Below are 26,462 nucleotides of genomic sequence, written 5' to 3' on the forward strand. Positions count from 1 at the left end.
ATCGGGGAGAGGAAGAAAGAAGGAAAAAAAATCCAATCTGGCGTTGAAATCATCCAACGGTCAAAAACAAACCGTAACCAGTCCGCATCTTCCGACTTCAATGGAGAAGTTCCTATATATATATCCCCCAAACACTTTCTACTCCTCCCCTAATCATTCTTAAATTAAAAAATAAAAAAATAAAAAATTTCTCTTCCAAGAAAAGTACTTATTGGAGGTATTTTATTTTTGTACCAAACATTTAACTTTATCAAATGGAAACATTTAAATTTTGAGATATTCACTATTATACCAAATATAAAAGCGCAAATTTAAAAAAAAAAAACCATATATGAAATGGACTTTAGAAACACACTCAAAGCCCATTTACAACATAACAAAAGCCTTTTAAATTACAAAACTGCTATTGATTTCCTAAAACAAACCCAACCCAAAAACCTCATACAAAAGCCCAAAACATTCAATAGGACATCAAAGTAATTTAATAATCAAAATTAAATTCAATAGGTTCAGCTGTCATTTTTTATGTTTTTTTTAGGTATGTTTATAAAAATTTAATAGTGCAGGGTTTATTTATAGTTTTAGTGCTACGATGGGTATATGACTAAATATCTCTTAAATTTTTATGAATTTGATTTCTAGTTGTCATTACATATTTATTGATGGCGACTTTTAGTTATAAAAAAATTGTTTATGACATTAAGTTATGGAAAATTTTTACTAATAGTATTTTTCATATTAAATTATGTGAAACCCTAATTTAAGTTTCACACAGGGCCCTCAAAACCTTAGGGACGACCCTAGTCAAAGCTTGCTTTCTCTTAAACCCTTTTTATAAAACAATATTTCCCGTGTAAATTCTATCACTTCCATTGTCTGCTGTACATTTTGCTTTGTGTGTTCGCATATAGTTTTTCATGTCTAAGACATTACAGACTTCCTACATATATATATATATATATATTCCTTTTGCTCTAACTCTTGGATAAATATATAAACAAAAGGAGCATATACTGAACATTAGTAAATGTATGTGTTTAGGATAAATATATAAACAAAAGGAGCATATACTGATTACTGAACATTATTAAATGTGTGTGTGAGATATATATATATATATATGTGTGTGTGTGTCACATATACACTGACCATACTGTATCAAATACATACATGAAATCATGAATACAAGGGCTTTTTTCTTCAGCTTACATTGAATATTGTGTGACGTACGTAATTCGATAGGGCTGCCCATTTGGTTGCAACTTTTACTTTCCAGGAATTTGAATCGGACATGATCTTTTATTTTCCAAAATATATGCACAGAACCCTAGCATTCTAGGTCTTGACCGTTGAGGAGGATAAGGACAAGAAGGACCGTCCTTTATTTTGTGCAAGCGTTGCTTGAGGTACACTGGAGGAGTGATGTTGAGGTGCATGGGTGTCTTGAGAGGTTTGAGAAACCACAATGTAGGTGTGTTGTATCAAATTAGGGAGAGGTGTGTTTGAGGAGGTATATGCCATCGATGGCAACAAAATCAAGAAAAAGGATTGAGATCAACCAAAGGAGAGGACAACAAATAAAAACTTGAAACAAGTAATAAAGATACGTGGGTTGGTGAAAAATTGCATTACCAAAAATAAGTGACAGTAAACTATTTATTTATAGGTCTCATGGTACCAAAGTTATGTGTATACCACTTTCTGATACATTTAAATAAGCTGTCTTTAGTTCCGTTAAGAACATCTGCAATGGTTAGGATCAATGCAATTTTTATATATTATATATATTTAACATAACATGTGCTCTCCTTAGTTCCTTTGTGTGTTAGCCATGAAAGAGGCTCCTCCATTTGAATATGAAAAAAGTCCGATGTATTAGTTCATGTGCTTGTAATACCATCTACCTGCGTTTTGATGTTTTGGAATTGTCTTCTCTTTGTTTTTTTCCCATCTCATTTCTACTTCATAATTCAATTCTTAGAATATGTCCAATCAAATATTAAACATTAAATTTGAATTTGATGAATTATGTGGAAATTTAACTTATAATAGAGTTTTACATTCCACCCGATATGTCAAATTAAAATACAATAGCCATAAGGTAGTTTTTTTGGTTGTACAATAAGGAAGTTTTTTCTTTTTTTCTTTTTGGCAGAATGAGAATTGAGCACTTCCATTGAAGGATCCCTTAGATAAATTTATTTGAGGGACACCATTTAAGGTACAGTACGATTTTTTTTTTTCAACAATCCAAACCATCTATTTTTCAAGTTTTCATTCATAGATCATCCTTGCAAAAAAAAAAAAAAAAAAAACATAAAAATTGAAAATCATTAAGGCATCTAATTGCTAGCAACAAAATAGATTAACATGATACTTCAAGAAAAGACTAAAATAACAATAATCTAATTAAGTGGTAAAATGGAATTTCGGATTCAAGTGATTTTTTGCAGATATGATCTTTGAGAAATATCTAAAAATTAGACAGTTCAGATCATTAAAAAACAATGTGTGGTTGGCTACAATAGTGTCCCTCAAATATCCCCTCAATACACAAAGTAAGTTCAATAAGATCAAATTGGAGAAATCTAGGCGTGTTCCGTTTTTAGTCGAGTTCCTTCATTCACAATATTGGTGAGCCCAACAGAAGCAACGAAAATGACCAATGGCCCAACAACAACCAACCAAAGTCCAAACAATACATAAACCCTACCCCGGATTTCTGGAGTCTCAATCTAGGGTTTGAAAATGTATAAAATTGGAGTGTTTGGGGGAAAAGAGAATCGGGGAGAGAGTCGTAAGCCAAAGAGGAGAAGAATTGCTGAGGTAATTTCGGCTCTGTTTCTTTGGAATAATTAGTTTTCTTTCCGATTTTCGTTTGAAATCCCTACATATTTGAATCTTTTTTAAATTTTAATTTAATTTGTTTCAGATGGATCAAAGAAGATGGGAAGAGTTCAACACTGACTGTTTGACGAATATTTTTGGAAGAGTTGGTATGGAGTCACTGCTTTTCGATGTGCCTTTTGTATGCAAGTCATGGTACAAAGCAAGTCTCGATCCTTGTTGCTGGCAACGTCTCATTTTTTCCCAACGACTTCTGTTTGGGAAGATTTGTCAATGAATATCAAATTGATGCGGGGAAGTTTTCGACTAGTGCGTTTATTAAGTTTGTCGTCAGTCGTAGCAAAGGACATGCTACTGTTCTCAGCCTACCTCCATCTGCTTCAAAGCAGAGTTGAAATATTTTTCGAATGTGTTAAGTTTCTTCTTGAGGATTTTGTTCATTTTCCTTTTCAAATGTATCCACCATATAACTGAGTCATTGTAAAATTTTGTTTGCAGGTGTGGTGATCTCAAGGTTGTGGCATTTCATGGGGACGAACCACATGTAATCCCAAAGCTGATTGGTAAGTGGAAACATTTGGAGTGGTTAATGTTGGAAAGCGGCGATGATTTCGAAGAAATCCTCTCACAGATCAGCATTCACTGCAAGGATTTTTGTGGCTTATGTGTGTCTAATGATGTTTTTGTACTGGAGAGGGAATGGCAATCGTTAACTTCCTGCCTAAGATTAAACAGTTGATCTTTAGGAGGGTGGAAATTGGTCGGGATGATCTTATGGCGTTACTGCTGCGCTGCAAAAAGCTTCTGCTGCTGGAAGGCAGTGATTGTATAGGTTTTAGTCCGGATGATTTGGAGATTTCACATTGGTAATTTCTGCTTTAAGGGCTCTTGTGATTATGCTTTTGATGATGACTCGGGAAACAGTTGTGACGAAATGGTGAACGATGGATATAATTCTAATTAACTGAATTTTAATTAGTGAACGTGCTTGTAATATTATTTCCTGCATTTTGATTTTTGAAATTGCCAAAATGGTTACCGCTATATATACTTTATTTTGATATTTCTTTATATAAATATTATTTTCTGTCAATTTGATAAAGCCATGAACATTCTTTTTTGATAATCCATATTTGGTAAAACAATTCGGTAATTTTTTTAATTTAATGAAGAAACGAATGTGTATTATTTATTATGAACATTACCGGTATTATTAATCGAAGTCAATCGGGAGGCACAAGAGCCATTATAGCTTTTCTCCTACATTTGAATACAGTAACTCGGGAAGGGTAAAAGTTAATTAGGCATGTATTAAAAGAATTTCCCACAAAGGGTTAGCATGGTTTGCGCTGTCGCTGTATTGTCTTGTACCACTCAATGTGCTTTCCTAATCATATAAGGATTGGGAATTTTCATGTGGATTAAGGTTTCATTAATGTAATAAGGACAGCTAAAGAGTTTCCTGATGGGTAAGACTTTCTAGACAGATGCATATAAATACAAGAGCTCCTGCTCAACCAAAATTACGCGACCTACACTAAAGTATTCACCCCATCTAGAATTAGAGAGATCAGATTGAGAAGAAGAGCTCTTGTATATGTTCTTGATATTTCCACAACTTCTATGACAAGCCAAAAGGTAAGTGTTCTATTTATATGCAGTCAATATGGTTTGCAGTCGCTTCTTATTTCATTGCCTTATGTGTGGTTTTGCGGTTCTTTCTTAGCTCTCTCTTAATTTAGATTATTAGTTTTTTCTACTGATGTTTAATACTTCTTTGTGGTTTTTGCATTTTGCTTATGTATGTATCTAGTTCTGTGTTGATATATTTTGATGTAGGATATGGGTGAATTGAGTATTTGGGTAATTTAGAGGAAGCGAAAACAATGGAAAATAGAAAATAAAACAAAATAGATAGGTTTGGAATCACTCCAAGGCATTTCGCCTCAACTAAGTAGTCCCCAATCTCTGGAAAATAAACTTCTCTTATATCTCAACAACTCAACTCCATAATGAATTACGTGAGAGCCTAGAGACAATAGGATAAAAATTTCATTGCTAAAACATAAATTCTAACCTAAATAAAATAGGAAACTTAGAAATCCTATTAAAATCTGGAAAACTTAAAAATCTTACTAAAATCTGGGAAACTTAGAGAACAAGTTAGAAACTAATCACAAGAATAAAAATTGCCAGATTTAAAGACCAAATTAAATGACTTCCTCTTCCATCTCTTTCTTTTGTAAACCCTAATGGGTTCGACATAGATGTCCTCATCATATTTATAGCTGGACTAATATTTATGTTTTGATTTGTTGTAGATGGATCAAAGAAGATGGGAGGACTTAGACGTGGACTGTTTGTTGATTGTGTTGGGAAGAGTTGGAATGGAGTCGCTGCTTTTGGATGTCCCTTTTGTGTGCAAGTCATGGTACAAAGCAAGCCTCGATCCTTCATTCTGGCAATGTCTCATATTACCGGACTTTCATGATGGTTTGATGGTTGCTCGGTTTTCTTATTTCGCAAAAAATCAATATTGGATCGCTACTCCCTTTTATAGAAAATTCATACGTCAGTATCGAATTAGTAAGTACCGTTTCTCCATGACTGGTTTTGTAAAGCTTGTTGTTAGTCGTAGCCGTGGAAATGCTACTTCTCTGAGCCTACCTGAATGTTCAAACAGACTACTGAGATTAGTCGCAAATACGTAAGTTATTTTATTTTATTTTAATTATTGGCATTTCAATGGTTTGTTTTGCTGGATGTGTATTTTTATTTTTGTTTTCCCTTTGGCATTTACTTCAATTTATACTATTCAATATTTATGATGAACTGCTGTTTGCAGGTGTCCTAGCCTCAAGGCTTTGTCTTTGCCTAGAAATTTCGTGTTACGGCAATCAAGCATAATTATGGAACTGACTGAAAAGTTGAAACATTTGGAGTCATTGTCTTTGGGAGACAGCACAGATATTACTGAAATTCTTTCACAGATCAGCCTTCACTGCAAGAACTTTCGTAGGTTAGACGTCTTTCGTGCTTCATTATGTAAAGATGAGGTATTGTCGATTGTCAAGTTCGTACCTAATATTGAATACTTAAGCTTGAGGAGGGCAATCATTCGTCGGTGTGATCTCATCACATTACTGCAGGGATGTAGGGAGCTTGTGTTTTTGGATGTCAGTGGTACTGGTTTTGATGAGGGTGACCATGAAATATCAATGTTTGCTTCTCATATTTCTAATTTTAGGTGTAAGGGTTTGATGCATGACAAAATATGTGGGTCAATTACGGTGTGAAAAATTAATTAGAATAAAATGGTTCAAAGTTGGAAGGAAATAGTGCAAGAGAGGAAAATTCCAACTAAATGTCAATTATGGCGCTACGAAAAGAAGGAAAGCATATCTTCGAGATTTTCTAATTGATTAAGTTTGAAGCAATTATGATTCTGTCAAGATTTGTATTTTAATTTAATGTTTTATTTTATATTTTGAAGAATAAGTTATCTATTAAGATATTATTTTCCTAATATGATTTTTATTATTTTCTTGTTAGTTAAGTTTAGGAATATTCTAGAACCTAGGGTTTCCTACAATTTTAGGGTTTTCTATTCATGGTTGTATTTGTTAGTTTATTGGGTTTAGGGTTTTTTCAATCAATATATTTGAAGTTTACTCAATTTCTTTGGTGGATTCCAATTTGTTGGTGGATTCCGACATTGTTACTTGTAGGGTTATTGTTCAATCTCCCTATTCCTTATATCTCGCTGAGTCAGGGTTCTAGCTAAGCCATTTGATTTTGATGATGATGTTGATTACAATACATATGACTTTGATTACTTTTTACGACACAGATGGAGATAGTTTTTATTATGACTCTAATTATTATAGGTTGTTTTATTGTATTTGCTCTGTAAACTTTTTGATACAAAGAACACTCATCCCTAGGTCTTGATGAAGCTTTTATTTATTTTGCGGCGGCCCCTATATATATATATATATACAGAGAGCTTCCATTGAGGGATCCCTCAAATAAGCTTATTTGAGGGACACCCTTTGTAGGCCCCACTATGCATTGTATTTCACTAATTCAAACCGTCTATTTTGTAGATACTCATTCAAAGATTATCTCTACAAAAAATCACTTGAATCCGATATGATTTGACCACTCAATTGAGTTATTGAAATTTTAGTACTTTCTTGAAGCACCGTATTCATTGATTTTGTAAGACACAATTGGATATCGAAACGATTTCCGATTTGTCTAATTATATATATATATATATATATATACATTCAATTGTTTTGTTGTTGGTTTTTTTGGGTCAAGACTCAAGATTGTTTTGTTTTATATAATATTGATATTGTTTCTTCTTAAGTGTATGGGCTTTTTAGGGCTTGTCCAATATATGTCCTTACAATTTTTATTTTCTAAACATCCATTATTCTATAAATCTATGTGTAAAACTCAATTTCAAACTTAAATGACCAGTAGGATATAAGATGTCATAGTATTCTTATGTTTTTACATCATTGCCATCAAACTTCATATTTTATTTATAATTTATTCCAAGCATTTCATTAACTTGCCATAATTGTAATCTATTAATAGCACATCAATCACCCCATTTCTTTTGGTTGCCATTCCCTCTAGCATATCGCCCCCTAAAATTACAAACAAACAAAAAATTGTAAATTACATATCCAATAATGTACATATGAAAAATATAAATATAAATATATACCTATAAAAATATAGGTATAAAAAAAATACAAATTTATAAATAAACCCAATCCTAGACATGTATTTATAAAAAAACCCAAGCACTATTTAAACATAGAAACACACCCAAAATCAACCCCAAAGTCAACTTTTTGGGTGTGTTTATAAATGGGTTTTGAGTGTGTGTAATGATGGATTTTGGGTGTGTTTATATGTTTAAATAGTGCTTGGATTTTTTTATAATTTCAACCCCCATTTTGGGTGTTTTAGTGAAACTCCCAAAAAAAAATTAAAAAAACTAAGTCAGTTACTTTTTTAATTGAAATTTTCTTGAATTTTTCTTAAATTAAAAATAGGTTCATTGTATAATTGAATTTATGCACATTTTTTTATAAATTAAAAATAGGTACATTATTTAGAAGAAAAAAAATAAGTTCATTATACAAGGTAAATTGTTTTACTAGGTATACATTATTAGAGAAATAGGTGCATTATTTAGATAAAAAAAATAAGGTTTATTTATATAAAAAAATTGTTTTCATAAAACACTTACCACATTTTTTATCCCACATTTCTATACCACATGATGTGGCAGGTCCATATTATATGCCACATTAATTAAATCAATGAAGTGTATTTTAATTAAGGCAATTAGAAAAACAAATACTAGAACAAATCATAAAAGAAAAGAAAATATTAAATAATTTTAATTGATGTAGTTGTCCACATCAGCTGTCACATAAGATGGTATAAAGATGTGGTATACAAATGTGGTAAGAGTAGCATTATTCACAATAAAAAGATGATCAAATTATTTTTCATAAAACAAGTAATAGGTGCTTTATTTAGAGAAAAAAAATGTACATTATTTAGAGAAAAAAATAGGTACATTATTTAGAGAAAAAATAGGTTAATTTAAAAAAAATTCTTAAAAAAACAATAAATAGATTATCAAATTATTTTTCAACATAATTAGAATGTACACTATTATTCGTAAAAACTACAATAAAATAGATTACTAGTTGTATAATTCATAAAAGGATTACTAATACGTTAATGTTGAATTTAATATTTAATTTCAAATAAGTTTCTAAATTAATTCATATATCCATTAAAACTATTTGGAAATCTTTCCAAATTCAACGTCTGTCATTAGTTACACCCCCCTCCCCCCATAACACATTAACTTATAAATAAGGGTAGTTTTGGAATTCAAAAAATGTAATAAATCAGATGTTAAGTTATATTAGGTAACTTGCTTGATTGGATCCTAATCATCAGATATTATTTGAAAAAATTGAGTATTTTAAATTAAAAAATAAAGAAAAGGGTTGTAGGTGATTTAAAATAATTTTTATGGTCTAAGCTTAATTTATTATTTAGTTTGATGTTTCTATTCGATGGTTGGCATTCCAACCGAGTTCCAACAATGCACTTTCCAGACCGAGAAAGCTGAACGTTGCATATTAGTATCCTCTCTCTTGGGAAATGAGGGAAGCACGAAGGTTTTATTAGTCTTTCTTGTTATTAATTATCTGGGAATTCCATTTGTATTATACTCATGTTGCCTTTCTCTCATCTCTTGTATATGCTGCACGCATGCGTGGTTTGAGTCTTTGCATTTCCCCATATTGATTAACTTTTTATTAGTGCTTTTCCCCATATTGATTAACTTTTTAAATGCAATACTCACTCAATATAAAATTCAATCACAGCCATTGAAAGTGGCTCAATCTAATGGCTTAGGAATGTGTCTTAAAATATGTGTCAAAAATTGTGTTATCCTGACGGTATAAATGTGGTGTATGGAGTCAAAACTATTTCTCAGCATTTCATTACTTATTGTAAATGGAGAATCGTCTAGTAAGATGGGAGGAGTTAGACATGGACTGTTTGGCAAGTGTTTTTGAAAAGGTTGGTATGGAGTCACTGCTCCTGAATATCCCTTTTGTGTGCAAGTCATGGTACAAAGCGAGTCTCAGTCCTTGCTGCTGGCTAAGTCTCGACTTCACGGAAATTTTACCCGAGTACTACTATACTTGGATTGAAAACGACAGTTGCTTTGTGAAAAGATTTGTAGATGAATATAGAATCGATAAGATGCGTTTCACTGTCGCTGGATTTATGAAGCTCGTCATCCATCGTAGCAAAGGGCATGCTACTTTTCTCAGGCCACCTGGATGCTGTACCCTCGAAGCATTCAAATATGTTGCAGATGTGTAAGCTTTCTCAAAAAGCTTTACAATGTGTTTCAATATTAGTGCATATTTTTGGTTCTGTGGTTTATATTTTTCTTGATTTCAAACTACACAAGTTAATTTGGTACAAGAGTGATGTGCCTGAGTTTATTTTTATATTGTTGGCAGGTGTCCTGGCCTCAAGGCTTTGTCTTTGCCTAGTGAACTAGTGTTTCTGCAACGTAGCATGATTATAGAACTGATTGAAAAGTGGGAAAATTTGGAGTCATTGTCATTGAAAAGTCGCATAAATATTGGTGAAAGTCGCATAAATATTGCTGAACTCCTTTCACCAATCAGCCTTCACTGCAAGAACTTTCGTCGTTTAGATATACATGGTGCTTCAGTAGGTGAAGATGCGGCGTTGTCGATCGTCAAATTGGTGCCTAATATTGAGCACTTAAGCTTGAGACGGGCAAGAATTCCTCGGGGCAGTCTTATAACAATCTTACGGGGCTGTAAGAAGCTTGTGTGTTTGGATGTTAGCGGTTGTATAGGTTTTGATGAGGAAGACGAGGAAATATCAAAGCTTGCTTCTCATATTACTAGTTTCAGCTGTCTGGGTTCTAGACCTAGACTCTACTATGATTCTGATTCTGATTCCGATGATTATTATGATTCTGATGATGATTATGAAGATGATGAGTATGCTGGCTCTGATGGGTATTATTCCTCTGATGGGTACTACTGTGGTGGAGGCAGTTCTGATTGATCATGGTGCAGAATTGTTCATTTATAGGTTGTTTTGTTCTATTTGCTCTGAGAGTTGGGACTTGGGGCGTTCGTTTCAACTTTTAATACAAAGAACACTGCTTGCTTCTGTATCAAACTTTTATATATATATTCGATGATTGTGCTGTATTTTGGGGTCCTATTGGGTGTTTTCAATGTAAGAAAATTTGTGAGAAACATTATGCTATGGTAACTTCCTGTGGCATGCGCATAAATTTTCGAATAATAATGTGAAGCTTACCATAATCTGTGAACTTATAAGGCCAACAATATACAACAGTTATAGAAAACCGACATTTCTCCATAGAAACAATGCAAACCCCTTGCCGAATCTAGAGAGCCATACCCACATGTTTGGAAAGCTTGGGCTTTAGCCAAGATTAGCCCATACCAAACAAATTTCAAATTGGGTTTTGGCCCATGATCCTCTACAGTTAAGTACCGCCCCATTCTCTTCATTCTCTTCAAATTGGGTTTCAAATTTCTACTTTTCTTTCTTGTGAAATTAGTTTGGTTCAGCCACTCTCTCGGAGCAAGCAAGACCCAAGTAAGTTTCTTCTCTCGTTACTTATTGCTACTCCTTATCGTCGTTTAAATATGCTGTCTGTTTAGCAATCGTTCCTGTTCTGTTTCATTGAACAGTTCTGAGTTTTTTGCACCTTAAATTTTTTTTTTTTGGTTTTTAAGAAAAGATGTATGTAGTTGTTTGTTTTAAGATAAAATGTTTTTCCCAGATGAAATTCCTTTTTGATTGATGAATCAGGACTTTAGATGGAGAAATTAAATTTTAAAAAATGGGGTGAAATTTTGTTGAGGTGGTTTGGAAGTTCAATCTGCCCCAATCTTCAGGAAAGAAAAGAAGAAAAAATTGTTTTTGAATTGGCTCACTCAGTTAAGTCTGCTGCCGATCCCAAATATTATTGGACCAGTTATTTTGAATTGGGCATTTATAGTTTCCCTTCTTGATAGTTTACTCACTTTGACCAATGAAATTTATAGATTATCACCAGAAACATTTGCTAGATCAATCTTTCTTTCGGGAGGCAAAGGTCAGTTTTACCTTTGGTCCTATATATCTTAACTACAAAATACAAGTTATTGTACACTAATTGCACCTTTTCATTTCTAACAAACCCAAGTTTTTGTTATCCTGCTTGTTTTTGCGTTTCTTTTTGTTTTTGGTAAATATGGCTTGTCTTCCTGCTTCCATTTTTGTAGGAATTCCCGATCCTTTTGCTTTTCATTGCCTTTATCTTACATTTAAGGTCAGCTGATTCTCATTCCATCTTCGGTTCATTAGTTTTCTTAATAATTTGGGTGTTTTTATTTCCCATTAATGATTTGATATCATGTCCTTTCTTGTAGATGGAGAATGAACGAAGATGGGAGGACTTAAATGTGGACTGTTTGGTGAATGTTTTTGGAAGAGTAGGGATGCAGTCACTACTCTTGGATGTTCCCTTTGTGTGCAAGTCATGGTACACAGCATCCCTGAGTCCTTCATGCTGGGAATGTCTCATTTTTCCTGGTGGTTTTGATGGCTTTGACCTTCCAACTCTCGATCTTTGGAGTTCTGAGGGTGAACTTGGAACCTTTATGGATAGGTTTCGATGTATATATCGAATTGATGAGGATCGTTTCTCTGTCACTGCATTTCTAAAGGTGGTTGTCAATCGTAGCAGAGGGCAAGCTACTGTTGTCAGGCTACCTGGATTTTGTTCCTTGGAAGCAATGAAATATGTTGCAGATGTGTAAGCTTTTTCAAAAGTATTTGAATGTGTATCAGTAGTGCATTTTTTTGGGTTTTAGCTTTATGTATTTTGACTTTTAAGAGTTTCTTCTGATGTAGGTTTTTAATCATGTTCTTTATCTCTTTAATATTTTTTCAGTCACCCTAAAATGACAGGGTTAAACTATTGTTTGCAGGTGTCCTCGCCTGAAGGCTCTGTACGTTGACAAAATGATTGCTGAACTAATTGGAAAGTGGAAAGATTTGGAGGAATTGTTCTTGGGGAGCAGCATTGGTATTGAGAAAACCCTGTCAGAGATCGGCATTCACTGCAAGAAATTTTGGCGTTTACATGTGGGTAATGCCTATATATGTAATGCTGAGGCATTGGCAATCGTCAAGTTGGTGCCTAATATTAAGCACTTGAGCTTGAGGCAGGCAGACATTGAACGGGATAATCTTGTCACAATACTACAGGGCTGCAAGGAGCTTGTGGCTTTGGATGTCAGTGATTGTAGAGGTTTTGACGAGGGCGATGATGAAATATATAAGCTTGCTTCTCATATTACTAATTTCAGGTGTGAGGGTTCCTCTTCTAAATATTCTTCTGATTCCGATGATAACCTTGATCGAAATCCTGTCTATTTTTTTGGATATGAATCTGATTAAAACAGAGTAGTAGTATGCTCTCGCAGTGTCTCATTTTTTGCGTCCATTGAGACTGATCGTTGTAATTTTACTTTGAAATCTAAATTTTCGAATTTTGACTCTGATTAATTATAACCTCTACTTTAATTTCCCTCCATCCGTGTGTGAATTTGATCACATTGGAAAATTACTCCTAATTTGTAGTGTAGTTTAATTTCCCTCCATCCCTGTGGTTGCACTTTCTTTGTTAGGGTTTTAATCACAAATGTTTCCTGAGATTTGTCAAATTATCATATTTAGTTATTGGTCTTTTATGGTACACCTCACACATCAAAATTGTCCTACGATTAGATTCAGTCAAAAAGTCTGCTAGTGCTAGATTTCTGACGTGGAATTTAAGTAGAACCCACATATCAAATGAAAAAACGTAACATGGATTAACTAAATAATTATTATTTTTAAATAGTTTAAAATTTATAGAAAATTAGAAATTTAGAAATGAAAAAGAAAAATAATTAAAAGACAATCAGCAACCGTCCGCCTCTCTCTCTCTCCCCGCCTTATGCCTGGGTACTGAGAACCCACCGCCATTGTTAGCATCCGATTGGGTCATAATGGTGGCTGATTATGTCTTTGGTACAGAGATCCATCTGCACCAGAGTGCTCACCAAGCTTTGCCCAAAAGTGGCGGTGATTATGTCTTTGGTCCTTTCACCAAAACAAAGCAACCAAGAGCTCCAAATGATCCATACAACAAAGCAATTAAACTCACACACAAGGCCATTGAAGAAAACAGCCGCACCAAGATCATATAAGAAAACAGAGTCGTCTCCAAAAGCACGTAGAAGCTAGCCTATTTTGCAGAAAAATTATTAGATCCTCCACCATCACACCCCCATAGCCCCAAGATCAACTTCAGCGAAAATGCTTAAAGGGGCTAAATGGGTCAGCTTGGGAAATCCCAGTTGAAATAGAAGACAACCCCAAAGGTTCAAAGATTGGGATGAGAACTTGTGAGGTCTGGCTAGAAGTGGAGTGTCTTCTTTGTCAAACACCTCCTAACCGCCATTATGACCCAATCGGATGCTAACAATGGTGGTGGGTTCTCTGTACCAAGCATAAGGCTGAGAGCAGAGAGAGAGGGAAAAGAGAGAGAGAGAGAGAGAGCAAAGAGAGAGGGATGGAGAGAGAGAGTAGAGGCGGAGGGAGGTGGAGGCGGAAGGTTGCGGTCTTTTAATTTTTTTTCTTTTTCATTTCTAAATTTTCTATGAATTTTAAACTATTTAAAAATAATAATTATTTAGTTAATCCACGTGGCACAATTTCATTAGATATATGGGCTTACTTAAATTCCACATCAACAATCTAACAGAATTTTTGACTGAATCTGATGGCTGGACAATTTTGATGTGTCATGTGTAACATAAGGGACCAATAATGTTAAAAATATATATAAAGGACTAAATGTGATAATTTGGTAAACCTCAAGGACCATTTGTGATAAAAACGCTTTTTTTAATTTATTTAAATACAAACGATAGTCTAAACTATAATATCTGTGAGAGATCGAATATGAGACATTTGCAAGTTAAGGCCCTTTTTAACTGAGCTAGACCTTGTTCGCATGTAGTTGCACATTTAAGTCATTGACAATTTTACACCGTATGAAAGAAACATTCAAGCTCGATACTTCAAAAATAATAAATAAATGAAAAAGCCCTCGTAATAAAATGGGTGTGCACAATTGCTGAAATTGCAATGCATGCCACTGCATATAATCTAGGGAAATATACATACATGATCACTTTGCTCAACTTTCATTCCCAAATGTTCACTTTACAAATCTTATTCTCATATAATCACTTTGGGACTTGAAATTATCTAATTCTCTTCCATATAAAAGCATATCTATTGACCCTTTGCCACCTCTTTTCTGAATGCAAACTTCTCTCAAGTCCTCTCCTCTCTATTTTCGCAGTCTCCAAAATCTTGGTTGAACTCCAGGTCGCGAGCCATGTCACCACTGTGCAATCCAATTCTCTACCCATCCATAGTCATAACCCAATTGTCCTCAAATTTGAAACCCTAGTTTGACCGTAGCGAAGCCGGAACAACGTATGACCTCCGTTGTGGACCTCCATATTTAAGTGATTGTTGCGGCTCCACAACAAAGCCAAAGTGGTGACCTCCATTGTTGTTCTCAACGGTTGTGAGTTCTAATATTTCTTTTGTACTTTATGTGTCTTATAAATTTGCTCATCCCCTTTTCTCCACACATGGGCAAAAAAGTTTAAATTTTTAGTTTGAATGAGTTGTGATATGTTGAAATTCATAGTTTTTTGTTATTATCTGTTGTGAGATCTGCCTGGTGAACTTGAATTTTGTTTAAAATTGACTGAATGCTTGTAGAATGTAGTGCAATGTCCTTGATATTGGCCAAAATAACAGCAAACAGATAAATCAGATGTTAACTTTTTTTGGCCTAAAAATAGTTTTGTTAAGTTAGTTTTAGCCTCAATTTACATGCTTAACTGTGGAATTTAAGGTATTTGAATTGGAATTTATTGCCATTCTAAGTTTGTTTTGGTAAGAAATTTAATTTTTTGTGTTTTGGTTTCCAATTTGGTAATTGAGATTTATCTTATACTGCATAATACCTTTCGTATCACAACCTGATCCTTTGTTGCAGGTGTTTAAATTTGTTGAAAACTCTTATAGCTTAGATGAATCATATTGCTTACACGGTATGTTTATGTGAGTTTGTTAAGAACTTGGAACCTACAACAAACAATACTCACAAACATATATAGAAAATCACATAAAATAGAAAAAGTAATAAAATTACCTTGTTCAAGTAGCTACAATTTGTAGGATAAGATTTGTGGAATGATAAGATGATGCGTGTAGTAGAATGGTAGTTGTGTATGTTATTATTCGGTTTAATTTTTGTGGTTCAATGTTATTAATTTGTCTAGTAATTATTGATGTTACTTGCATAAATGGATATTGTTGGAATGTTGGTATGCTACAACGAAAGTTTGGTTCACAAGGATAACATTCAGAGTTATGATTGTGAGGAGGGTAAAGGTATAATAGTGGCATGGGACATAACCTTTCTCGAGCTTGTTGACCACATTTATAAGATTATGAATGCATATCCCAACAAATACATTGTCACACTAAAGTATTATGTTCCTCTATCCTCATCTGTCTATAAGCATGTAAGGGTTGAAGACAATGTTGATATTCAATATTTTCTAAAGTACAACACAGATGTTATGGCCTATAAAGTAATCACTTTTTTGGCAATCCTGAAAAATATAGAAGGACATGGTATTGAAGGGTGCAATGGCATCGTAAGCATTGAGAGTAGCAATGCTCCACCTGCATTTGTTATGGAACATACCAATGAGGTAATTTGGGACAACGAAATTGAAAATAGTGAAAATGGTTTTAATTAGACTGATTAGGTTGAAGATGTTAATTTTGAAAGTGTAGAAAACATAGTTGCTGATTTGTGTGGACCTAGCAATGAAGAGGAATCGTACTCTGCACCAAATGTGCATCCTCATGGCGACAACAATTTCAAACCCTCCACTATGCAAGTTAGACAAATGCAATCTGAACCTCCCTGAAAATCAAGTTGGACTGAAATGCATAGAAGCCGGGTTCATTTGATGCATGGTTAAAGTATGCAACATATTAATTATGGTGGAGGCCTTTTTGCATAAATTAGGAATCAAATTTTAAGGTTGGCTGAGTTTTTCACATAAGATTGCCCATTTAAAAATCATAAGTTTAGCAGCAATTAGAGGCCACTTTTGATTGAGAACAGTCCAATTTGGGAAACGTTGGTTGTATGTTCCCTGTTGGCAGCTTTCTTGCCCTTGGCAACTTTGGGCATATTGTTGAGGCCCAAAAAATCCACGGTTCGGCCCAAATAAATTCTCAGCCCAATATGATACTCAGTATTAAGAAAAGTCACATAGTTGAGTACACGAAGGCTCGTCATATACAAGTCATAGTCCACATGTCATACTAAATAAATAATTTGTCATGCCAAGAACTGAGATAATTGTTTGGGCCAAAAATTGACACATCTAGCCAGTGAAAAGAAGGAAGCCCAAAAACGGAGAGTCCAAGGCTCATCGAGTAAACAAGACTGATTTGGGCCTCACAGGCCCAAACATAATAGGAAAAGGGAGTCCAGGAAGAAGGAACAATCCCACATGGCAACTTCTGCAGGATTAAAAAGTCAGCAATGGCGGAGTCGGCAAGGATTAAAAAGTCAGCAATGGCAACTTCTGGGATAAAAAGTCAGCAATGGCAACTGCCATGGAAGAAGTGATTGAAGGGTTCATGACATCAAGTTGATTATGAAGAACTGAAGATCAAATCCCTCTTATATATATGTATATTCAGAGATTTTTCTTCTGTCCTTTCAGATAAGGTAATTCTCCCAAGGAGATAAGCAAGTTACAATCTCGAGAGGGATAAGCGAAAGCGGGAGCTGTCCAGAGAAAGGAATCAAATTAACCATCACGGTTAAAATATCACAAGGGGCGGCTGAAAAGGGAAGTGATCACCTATCTGAGAGCCTATCTGCCAAAACTGAAGAAGAAGAGGAAAAGGGGGAAAATATCTTTGCCGCCCAATAAAAACACAATCACCCTACTCCAGAGAAGAAACAGTTTTACTATAAATACAAGAAGGGGTGGACAGGGTAAAGGACACTCAAAAAACCAAAAAATCAATCAAAAGACAAAAACTCAAAATGATCACTTGATCTCAAAAAACCTTCAAAACACTGAAGCAACCAAAGCTCATTGAGCCAAGACACCAACACAAACAACTCAAAATCAACCAGAAGCTCACTTGAATTCCAAGTGAAAACCAGCTTTAGATTAGAATTCCCAAGGTTCAGACTTAGCAAAAACCAAGACAGGTAGAGCTTGAGCTTTTCCCAAACATGAAAACCTCAACAAATTTCACAGTGCAGTCTCTAGCCCACTGAAGTTCTAGAATAGCCATACGCCCTTACGGTGAAGAAGCGCGATTACGCCCCACTCGGAAGCTTCACAAGCTTAAAGTACATTGAAGCTCTGCGAGAATCAACCTTTGGTATCGATTTAAAGTTGAAGCTTAGCAATCGAGTTGTCAACATTCCAAATCCAGCCCAAGCATTTTCGGCGGGCATTCATTCCAGCCGGGCGATTCAGTCCGGCCGGACATTTCCATCCGGCCCGAGCAGAGCCTCCCATCCAGTAAATAGAGTTCCAACTGTATCTTCATCTCTCTAGCATGAGTATTTATTGTTATAGTTTTGTAAAGCGATTACGCCTAAAAGCGATTTAAATTCCATCGATTACGCCTAAAAAGCAGTTTAAATTCCATCGATTACGCCTAAAGCGGTTTAAATTCCATCAACCATTCTGGCCAGAACAACCTCTTTATACTGAGATAAATTGTTAAAGTCCTCACCAGTCTGAGGCAAGAAAAGAACTTACTTGGGAGATATTGCTCACCCAAATTCACAATCGTTTGTTTGCAGAAATCGGTAACTTGGGCGCAAGTTATCTACTCCAAACTAAGTCTGCTAGAATTTTATTACTAGCGATGCACGCTCGCACACCAAAGAAAGCTGACTTGTTGACCAGTCTATGGTTCTCAAAGGCGGTGGGAACTTTGCCCTTCCATCACAGGAGTAAACGCAAAACGGGCAAACAATTTGGCACGCCCAGTGGGACTTCTCGGTATACATTGTTCTTTACGATCCATGAATCTGGAAGCTCTAGCCGAACCCACACCACGACATGGAAATAAACCAAGTGGCCCTCGGGAAGGATGAATCGGAAGAAAGTGATGCCCGCATTCACATGGCGGCAGAAGCGGGAGGTCGGGGACCGGCTCGGAAGGATGAACGTCACGAGGACTACGTATTACGGCGGAGGTAACAACACAAAGGAGCTAAGAGACCTAAATAATATGACACCATGATGCAATGGCAGTCAACGAGCAATTCGGGAAGGATCGAGAGGCGCCATGGCGAATTCCCAATCTCGATGAGGTGGTCCAAAGAACTAGACCTTCCTATGGTCCCCACCGGATTGGCATGGCCATGTCAAGAGAATCCTCTCGGTGCACGGTGTAGCCGGGATACGGAACAAGGAGAAATCCAGCCGTGGACACGGGAAGTGGTTGTTCTGTCCAGAGCGTGGCCCCAATCGGCCGGAAGTTCTGCGCCAGACAAGTCTGCAGAATCAACCGTAACCTCGACTTGTTCACGGCAAGCGGCCCCACAAGATCGCTTATGGCAGTGCTGAGCAGGCAGCAATATTACCTACAGGCCCGAAGGATGGACCCCAATCCATTCCTCCACTGCGAGAGGAAGGAGGCGGAGGGAAATTATCCTTATGCCAATAACGCAGTGCAGGCGAGGGGCAAGCTGGAGGAACCACCCAGACCGCTGGAAGGCGGAGGAGCCAGGGGAAGAAGTTACGCCTAGACCATATAGGGCGGAACCACGATTTGCTCGGCCCGAGCAGTTTGCTCGGCCCGAGCGAGGACAAAACCCTCTCCCGTTAATGCTCTAAATGACGTGGGGCATTGCGAGAGGATGATCGGGAAATGATGGAGCTGAAGCCGGAGGGGGAAAGGCCCACCTATAGGAAGCCATATCCACCTTATATCGATCAGATACCCTTGTCCCCAGGTTTTAAAGTACCAAACTTCACTTTATTCAACGGAGAGGATCCTCATGCTTCATCAGTTGAGCATGTAGGCAGATTTTCCACCCAATGCATAGCCATAGAGAATAACCCACTGTTAAAGCTAAGACTTTTTGGGAACTCTCTCTCTGGACAAGCTTTCACTTGGTACACTAACTTGCCAGCAAATTCTATTCGACTTAGGAGCAAATGGAGAGTGTCTTCCATGACTACTATTACAGATCCCGAAGTCACTATCGTGACCTTGCAGCTCTCAAACAGAGTGAAGATGAACACTGCCCAAGACTTTATAAACAGGTTCAGGAAACTCAAAATGAAGTGCCGAATCCCCATCGAAGAAAGACACTTCATCCAAATGGCTCAGGCTGCCCTCAAAATTTCTTTGAGGAAAAGATTTGATGGGATGTTGCTTTGGAGATCTGGGCTGCGGATCAAGCAGCCAAGTCGAGGAATTGCTCAGGGAGGAACAGCAGAGGAGAAACTCTTCCAAAGGCACGTATTACAAATCCCCTTCTTCCTCAATACATATGATTGAAGGGAGTCAAGAAGATGCAGAGGAATCGGAGGAGAGAGAGGTTGCAGTTGCGGAAATGGCAAAATTAAAGCATCCCATCAGTTGTAAAACCCTTACAAAGCCTCCATGGGATCAAAAGCGCCACCATTCACGGAGGGTTCGTTCCAAACAAACCCATGCGAACAAAGTATATTCTTTCGATCCGACCAAAGTAGATGCTTTGTTTGATGAAATGTTACTACTGAAAGCAATAGAGACGCCTCACGAATGCCCAAACCGTAAGAACTCAAGGGCGAGCGGTGTGCGATGGCACAATTCTTGGAACCACGCCCGTGATAAGGCGAGCGGAGAAACTACCTAGGCCTGTCCAATCCAAGCGAAGAATGACTGCGGTCAAGGAAGAAAAATCAATAAGAGTGCCCGTGATAAACCTTTGGCAGCCATCATTGAAGGCGGGTGGTATTCAGCCGGGAAAAGTGGCGGACCAACAATGGAGTGACGAACCCAAAGGAGGAGGGTTGAGAGGCGATCGCACATTCCTCAATAACGAGAAACGCACAGTGCTTCCAGAGGCCAATTGCCCAAAGGGAAAGAGCGAAATATTTCCCTGACAGAACAAGCAATCTCTCAACCACGAAGTTGAAAGAAGCGAGAATCCTCAAAGAAACCTTCTATCCATTACGCCGCCTCGGAAAATCTACTTAAAACTCCCGACTGCAGGAAAACCGATCCTATTCGGAAGAAGGGCAAGTAGACTGGGTTGAGGAATATGAAGAGGAGCAGCTGGATTATGAACCATCTACAGATGACGAGAATGCGCTCCTCGAGCAGAAGAACTAGAAGAATGGACGGAGGAGTATGAAGGAGAACAGATGGATTATGACGGAGGATGGATCACGAGCGGGCCTTGGTGCGAATGGAGGACTTGTTAAGTGCGACCTAGGCATCAATATGGTGTTCATTACGCGAAAAGTTACAGGCGATAGAAGGACAAGAAGCACTGCGGGCGGAGGCGTATTTTCCCAAGAAAGTTTTGAGTGCAGAGTTGGCGAGAAGCGGAAGAAGGGCAGAGCAGCAAGCAGACAGTCCCAGGGACAGAAGGAACAACCCACAAGTTGGCTACAGATCAGCTTTGCTTCTCTAAACCAACCAAAGAAATGGCAAACCACCTCGACCCTTGTTTATAACAAAGCAAACTTTGGGGTGTTCCTATAACCAAAACTATGGTAGATGGAGGTGCAGCCATCAACCTTCGCCTCACGAGAATCTTGAGCAAAATGGGAGAAAAGGACTTAATTCCAACCCGCCTGACCGTCACCAATTTCAGAAGGCATCACCAAAACCCTTGGGATCCTAGATGTGGATGTTTTAGTAGGAAGCAAGAAGCTGAAGGTTGCATTCTTTGTGGTAGAAACTACCTCTACCACTTACAATGCATTGCTTGGCAGAGACTGGATTCACCAGAGTCTATGTGTTCCTTCCACTCTTTATCAACAGATTAGCTTTATGGAATGAAGAAGGCTACATGGAGAAAATAGAGGCCGATCCACGACCATTTCTACCTTACTGCCATGTGTTGTGAGGCAAGGTATTATCATGATGACCTTGGTCCTTTCACCTTCTTTGGAGTCAACCAGAACGGCCGCCCCCATGGTGTCACGGCCCAGAGGCTCATTGAAGAAGGTCTAACCAATTCCTTGGAGGATTGGAACAGACCTTTTGTTCTAAATTTCCATAGCACTAATGTCTAGTCCCAATCAACAAGAAAAGGATCGAGCTGCAACAATCCGGTCCATTACAAAAAGATTGTTGATATACTGGGAGGAAAGAAAGTTTTTGCACAGAATTCAGCCATCAATATGGCAGAATTCACTCATGAAAGCACGGAAAGCCAGGAGGAAGAGGAACTACAGGGAGGAAGTGCTAGATTTTGCACCAGCCAGACTGGATGACTCTCTGCGAGGTAGAAGATCCTTTGCAGGAAATAAACTTAGGAACAGAGGAGGATCCAAGGCCTACCTTTATCAGCGCACTATTGAGAGAGCCACTTAAGAATGAACTCGTTGCATACTGCAAGAGTTCAAAGATTGTTTTGCTTAGCATTATCATGAGATGCCGAGGATTAGGCAGGAATTCGTAGAACACAAGCTGCCAATCAAAGAGGGATACCTACAGTCAAGCGAGGCTGGAAGAAGGATGTCCATGGACACAGAATCTGAAAGTCAAAGAAGAAATAGAAAGGCTGCTCAAGGCGGATTCATCAGCCGCCATCTATGCCGATTGACTAGCTAACATTGTACCAGTTCTAAAAGGAAAATCAGAATCTGCGTGGATTACGTAAACAATGAAGCCTCTCCCAAGGATGAGTACCCTATGCCAATGGCGACATGCTAGTAGATGGAGCTGCCTATAACCAGATGCTATCTTTTATGGATGGCAACGCAGGTTACAATCAGATCATGATGGCGAGAAGAAGATATCCACAAGACAGACCTTCATGTGTCCAGGGCATATAGGTGCTTTTGAATACACTGTAATGCCTTTTGGCTTGAGAAATGCAGGGGCTACCTATCAAAGGGCAATGAATTCTGTTTTCCACGATATGATTGGACATTCCCTGGAAGTTTATATTGATGATGTTGTGATTAAATCACCAGAGGAGGGAAACCACATGATAGATCTAAGAAGAGCATTCCTAAGAATGAGGCAACATAAACTGAAAATGAACCCAAAGAAATGCGTTTTTGGAGTTCAAGCGGGAAATTTCCTAGGATTCTTGGTCCACCAAAGAGGCATAGAGATCGACAAAAACAAAGCAAGATCCATCATAGAAGCTTTGCCACCTAGGAACAAGAAGGAATTGCAAAGTCTCTTAGGAAAAATTAATTTTTTAAGGAGATTTATATCCAATTCTGCAGGAAAGATCCAGCCTTTCTCTTCTTTGTTATGATTAAAACAGGAACAAACCTTCAAGTGGGAAGAAACAAGCACCAACAAGCTTTTAAGGAAATCAAGCATTACCTCTCAAACCCACCAGTTCTGTCCCCACCAAGGAGAGGCAGACCACTCAAGCTCTATATATCTGCATCAGAAGTATCCATTGGAAGTTTATTGGTTCAGGATAACAAGGAAGGAAAGGAACATGCGGTTTATTACCTAAGCAGAACTCTGACAGAAGTGGAAAGAAAATATTCTGCAATTGAAAGACTTTGCCTAGCCTTGTACTTCACTGCTGTAAAGCTCAGACATTACATGCTGCCATACACCATCTATATCATTGCCAAAACAGATCTGATCAAATACATGCTAACAAGACCAATGCTAAGAGGCAGAATTGGAAAATGGACCTTGGCCTTGACAGAATTTGCCTTCAGATATGTTCCTCGAAAGCCGTCAAAGGGCAAGTGGCACTTCCTAGCAGATCATCCCGGAGAGGAGATTGAAAATATGGACTCTTTAGACATAGCAAATGCAGATCTATTGACCAGAGCTCACATCCTGCCTCAACAATCCTATCTACTCAGTTCATCTTGCACCTTGGAAGTTATACTTTGATGGATCAAAAACTGATATAACTTCAGGCGGGGAATTGTCTTGGAAGAACCACTTGGAATCAGACACTGCTACTCTTTCCAATTGGATTTCCAATGCACCAACAACAGGGCAGAATATGAGGCCTTAATCATTGGCTTAGAAATACTGGTAGAACTAGGAATCCAATCTGTGGAAATTCTGGGAGATTCCATGCTGGTTTTAAAATAAATTGCTGGGGAATACAAGTGCCTAATCCCTTCTTTGGCTGTCTACTTGGTGGCAGCCAGGAATCTTCAGAATTCAGGAGAAGCCACTTGGGAACATATCCCAGGGAAGAAAATTTTGCAGCCAATGAATTGGCCCGGTGGCAACATGGTGTACAAATGCAGAAGACTGTGTACAAAGAATCATCGAGTAGGAAATAAAAGCCTACCATCTGTGCGGCCAGAGAGATGGAGATAGATGTCAACTCTGCCACAATCACTTGAAGATGATTGGAGAAATCCTATCATGACCTATCTACGATATCCAACTTTGCCCTCTGAGAAGAGAGTCAGAATCATGGCTTTAAACTACCTTATGTGGAATGAAGATTTGGTCCGAAAGAGCAAGGATGAGGTGCTTTAAGGTGCCTCGGAAAGAAAGAATACATGAAAGTTATGGGGGAAACCCATGAAGGAGTCATGGAGCACATCAAGGTGGGAGAAAATGTCTGGTTAATTAGGAGATATGGCTACTTACGCCAACCATGATGAAAGATTGCATTAACTATTCCAAGGGGTGTGAATCTTGTCAAAGACACGGCCCGACCCAGAGACTCCATCGGTTCCCATGAACCTGGTAAAACCATGGCCCTTTAGAGGATGGGCAATGGATCTCATTGGTAAGATCTATCCAACAAAGAGCCAGCAAGAAGATCGCTTTCATTGTTGCCACAGCATATTTCACTAAGTGGGTGGAAGCCAAGGCATTAAATCTACTACATCTCAAGAGATCATCACTTTCATAGAAGAGCAGATTATCCAAAGATTTGGCATCCCAGAATCAATCACAACTGATAGAGGATCCTCCTTCATATCCGGAGAAATGCTGGACATGGCAGAGGCATTCAAATTGATGCTCCAATCCACTCCTTATTATGCCCAAGCCAATGGACAGGCGAATCAAGCAACAAAGTGATCATCAACATTATCAGGAAAATGCTTGAGAAGAATCCGAAACAATGGCATGAGAAGCTGCCGAAACTCTGTGGGCATATAGAACTTCAAAAAGAAAGCGATCGCATGACTCCTATGCGTTAACCTACGGTCATGATGCAATTCTGCCTATGGAGATAGCTATTCAGTCCCTCGGTTGCTCACCAACATGACTTAGTAGGAGAAAACTACTCCCAAGCCATCTTTGCTGAACTGGAAGGATTGGATGCTGAGCGAATAGACACTATCAACAAACTCTGGCGGGAAAACAGGCTCAGTATCAAGGGCCTACAACAAGAGAGTTAGGGACAAGAGTTTTGAAGAAGGGAGATAGTGCCGAAGGCGCTTCGCCCTCGGAACCCATGTGGTGGTTATGGAAAATGGTCGCCTACATGGGAAGGCCCTTTCATAATCAATCGATCCTGGAATGGGGGCATACAAAGGTTGCGGATAGGGATGGAGAAGTTCATACGGCCCCAATCAATGGCAAATGGTTAAAAAAGTTTTATCCAACCATGTGGGATTCGCAGGCTGTACAAACAGACCCTGGGATAGACACAAGATTGCACTAAATCTTTTGATTCCTTTCAAAATTACCCTTTGTTTCTACTTCTGTCTATTAAGTTTGTACTTTTGTTTCTACTTCTGTCTTTGAGTTTGTCCCTTTGTTGTACTTCTACTGCTTTCTGTTAAAAGGGAATTTGTCGCGCCAATTTAATGGCCATGTCATTTAAGTCTAAACTGCTTCCAAAACGATTCAAACTTAAGGGGCATTGTTTGGGCCAAGAATTGACACATCCAAATTAAATGAAAAGAAGGAAGCCCAAAACCGGAGAGTCCAGCCCAAGGCTCATCAGAGCAAACAAGACTGATTTGGGCCTCACAGGCCCAAACATAATAGGAAAAGGGAGTCGGAAGAAGGAACAATCCCACATGGCAACTTCTGGGATTAAAAAGTCGAGCAATGGCGGAAGTCGCAAGGATTAAAAAGTCGCAATGGCAACTGGATAAAAAGTCAGCAATGGCAACTTGCCATGGAAGAAGTGATTGAAGGGTTCATGACATCAAGTTGATTCTGAAGAACTGAAGATCAAATCCCTCTTATATATATGTATATTCAGAGATTTTTCTTCTGTCCTTTCAGATAAGGTAATTCTCCCAAGGAGATAAGCAAGTTACAATCTCGAGAGGGATAAGCGTGAAAGCAGGAGCTGTCCAGAAAAGGAATCAAACTAACCATCACGGTTAAAATATCACAAGGGCAGAAAAACAGGGAAGTGATCACCTATCGAGAGCCTATCTGCCAAAACTCAAGAAGAAGAGGAAAAGGGGAAAATATCTTTGCCACCCAATAAAAAACACAATCACCCTACTCCAGAGAAGAAAAGCAGTTAAACTATAAATACAAGAAGGGGTGGACAGGGTAAAGGACACTCAAAACCAAAAAATCAATCAAAAGACAAAAACTCAAAATGATCACTTGATCTCAAAAAACCTTCAAAACACTGAAGCAACCAAAGCTCATTGAGCCAAGACACCAACACAAACAACTCAAAATCAACGAAGCTCACTTGAATT

At 37.7% G+C, this 26,462-nt stretch overlaps 3 protein-coding genes and 1 long non-coding RNA gene across 5 annotated transcripts; all 4 read left to right on the top strand.

The window, feature by feature from the left end:
- The first annotated feature begins 2,714 nt into the window (after window positions 1-2,714).
- Window positions 2,715-3,969, top strand: LOC148920257 (uncharacterized). The gene is made up of 3 exons (XR_016124276.1): window positions 2,715-2,826; window positions 2,933-3,258; window positions 3,346-3,969. It is a non-coding gene; the product is annotated as an uncharacterized LOC148920257 (long non-coding RNA).
- Window positions 3,970-4,006: 37 nt separating this feature from the next.
- Window positions 4,007-6,143, top strand: LOC148920258 (F-box/LRR-repeat protein At3g48880-like). The gene is made up of 3 exons (XM_089044575.1): window positions 4,007-4,485; window positions 5,169-5,554; window positions 5,693-6,143. The coding sequence occupies exons 1-3, from the start codon at window positions 4,471-4,473 to the stop codon at window positions 6,141-6,143; spliced, it is 852 nt and encodes a 283-aa protein (XP_088900701.1). The 5' UTR covers window positions 4,007-4,470.
- A 3,271-nt stretch (window positions 6,144-9,414) lies between these two features.
- Window positions 9,415-10,515, top strand: LOC103322782 (F-box/LRR-repeat protein At3g48880-like). Its single transcript, XM_008224711.2, has 2 exons — window positions 9,415-9,785; window positions 9,933-10,515. The coding sequence occupies exons 1-2, from the start codon at window positions 9,415-9,417 to the stop codon at window positions 10,513-10,515; spliced, it is 954 nt and encodes a 317-aa protein (XP_008222933.2).
- Window positions 10,516-11,164: 649 nt separating this feature from the next.
- LOC148920259 (F-box/LRR-repeat protein At3g48880-like) lies at window positions 11,165-13,041 on the top strand. 2 transcript variants are annotated; one of them, XM_089044739.1, is made up of 4 exons: window positions 11,168-11,584; window positions 11,754-11,800; window positions 11,901-12,286; window positions 12,462-13,041. In XM_089044739.1, the coding sequence occupies exons 3-4, from the start codon at window positions 11,901-11,903 to the stop codon at window positions 12,931-12,933; spliced, it is 858 nt and encodes a 285-aa protein (XP_088900865.1). In that variant the 5' UTR covers window positions 11,168-11,584; window positions 11,754-11,800; the 3' UTR covers window positions 12,934-13,041. The 2 variants fall into 2 exon arrangements, with proteins under 2 accessions (XP_088900864.1, XP_088900865.1); XM_089044738.1 differs by having other exon boundaries at window positions 11,165-11,800.
- Window positions 13,042-26,462: the final 13,421 nt, after the last annotated feature.

This window comes from Prunus mume, linkage group LG2 (genome assembly GCF_029339155.1).
Source record: "Prunus mume cultivar Tortuosa linkage group LG2, ASM2933915v1, whole genome shotgun sequence".
In the NCBI taxonomy this organism is placed as follows: Eukaryota; Viridiplantae; Streptophyta; class Magnoliopsida; order Rosales; family Rosaceae; genus Prunus; species Prunus mume.

Coding starts and splice junctions, on each gene's coding strand:
- LOC148920258 (XM_089044575.1), top strand. Junction 5,555..5,692: donor CTGAGATTAGTCGCAAATAC/GTAAGTTATTTT, acceptor TGCTGTTTGCAG/GTGTCCTAGCCTCAAGGCTT.
- LOC103322782 (XM_008224711.2), top strand. CDS start 9,415: ATGGAGAATCGTCTAGTAAGATGGGAGGAGTTAGACATGGACTGTTTG. Junction 9,786..9,932: donor TTCAAATATGTTGCAGATGT/GTAAGCTTTCTC, acceptor TATTGTTGGCAG/GTGTCCTGGCCTCAAGGCTT.
- LOC148920259 (XM_089044738.1), top strand. CDS start 11,723: ATGGCTTGTCTTCCTGCTTCCATTTTTGTAGGAATTCCCGATCCTTTT. Junction 11,801..11,900: donor GCCTTTATCTTACATTTAAG/GTCAGCTGATTC, acceptor CCTTTCTTGTAG/ATGGAGAATGAACGAAGATG. Junction 12,287..12,461: donor ATGAAATATGTTGCAGATGT/GTAAGCTTTTTC, acceptor TATTGTTTGCAG/GTGTCCTCGCCTGAAGGCTC.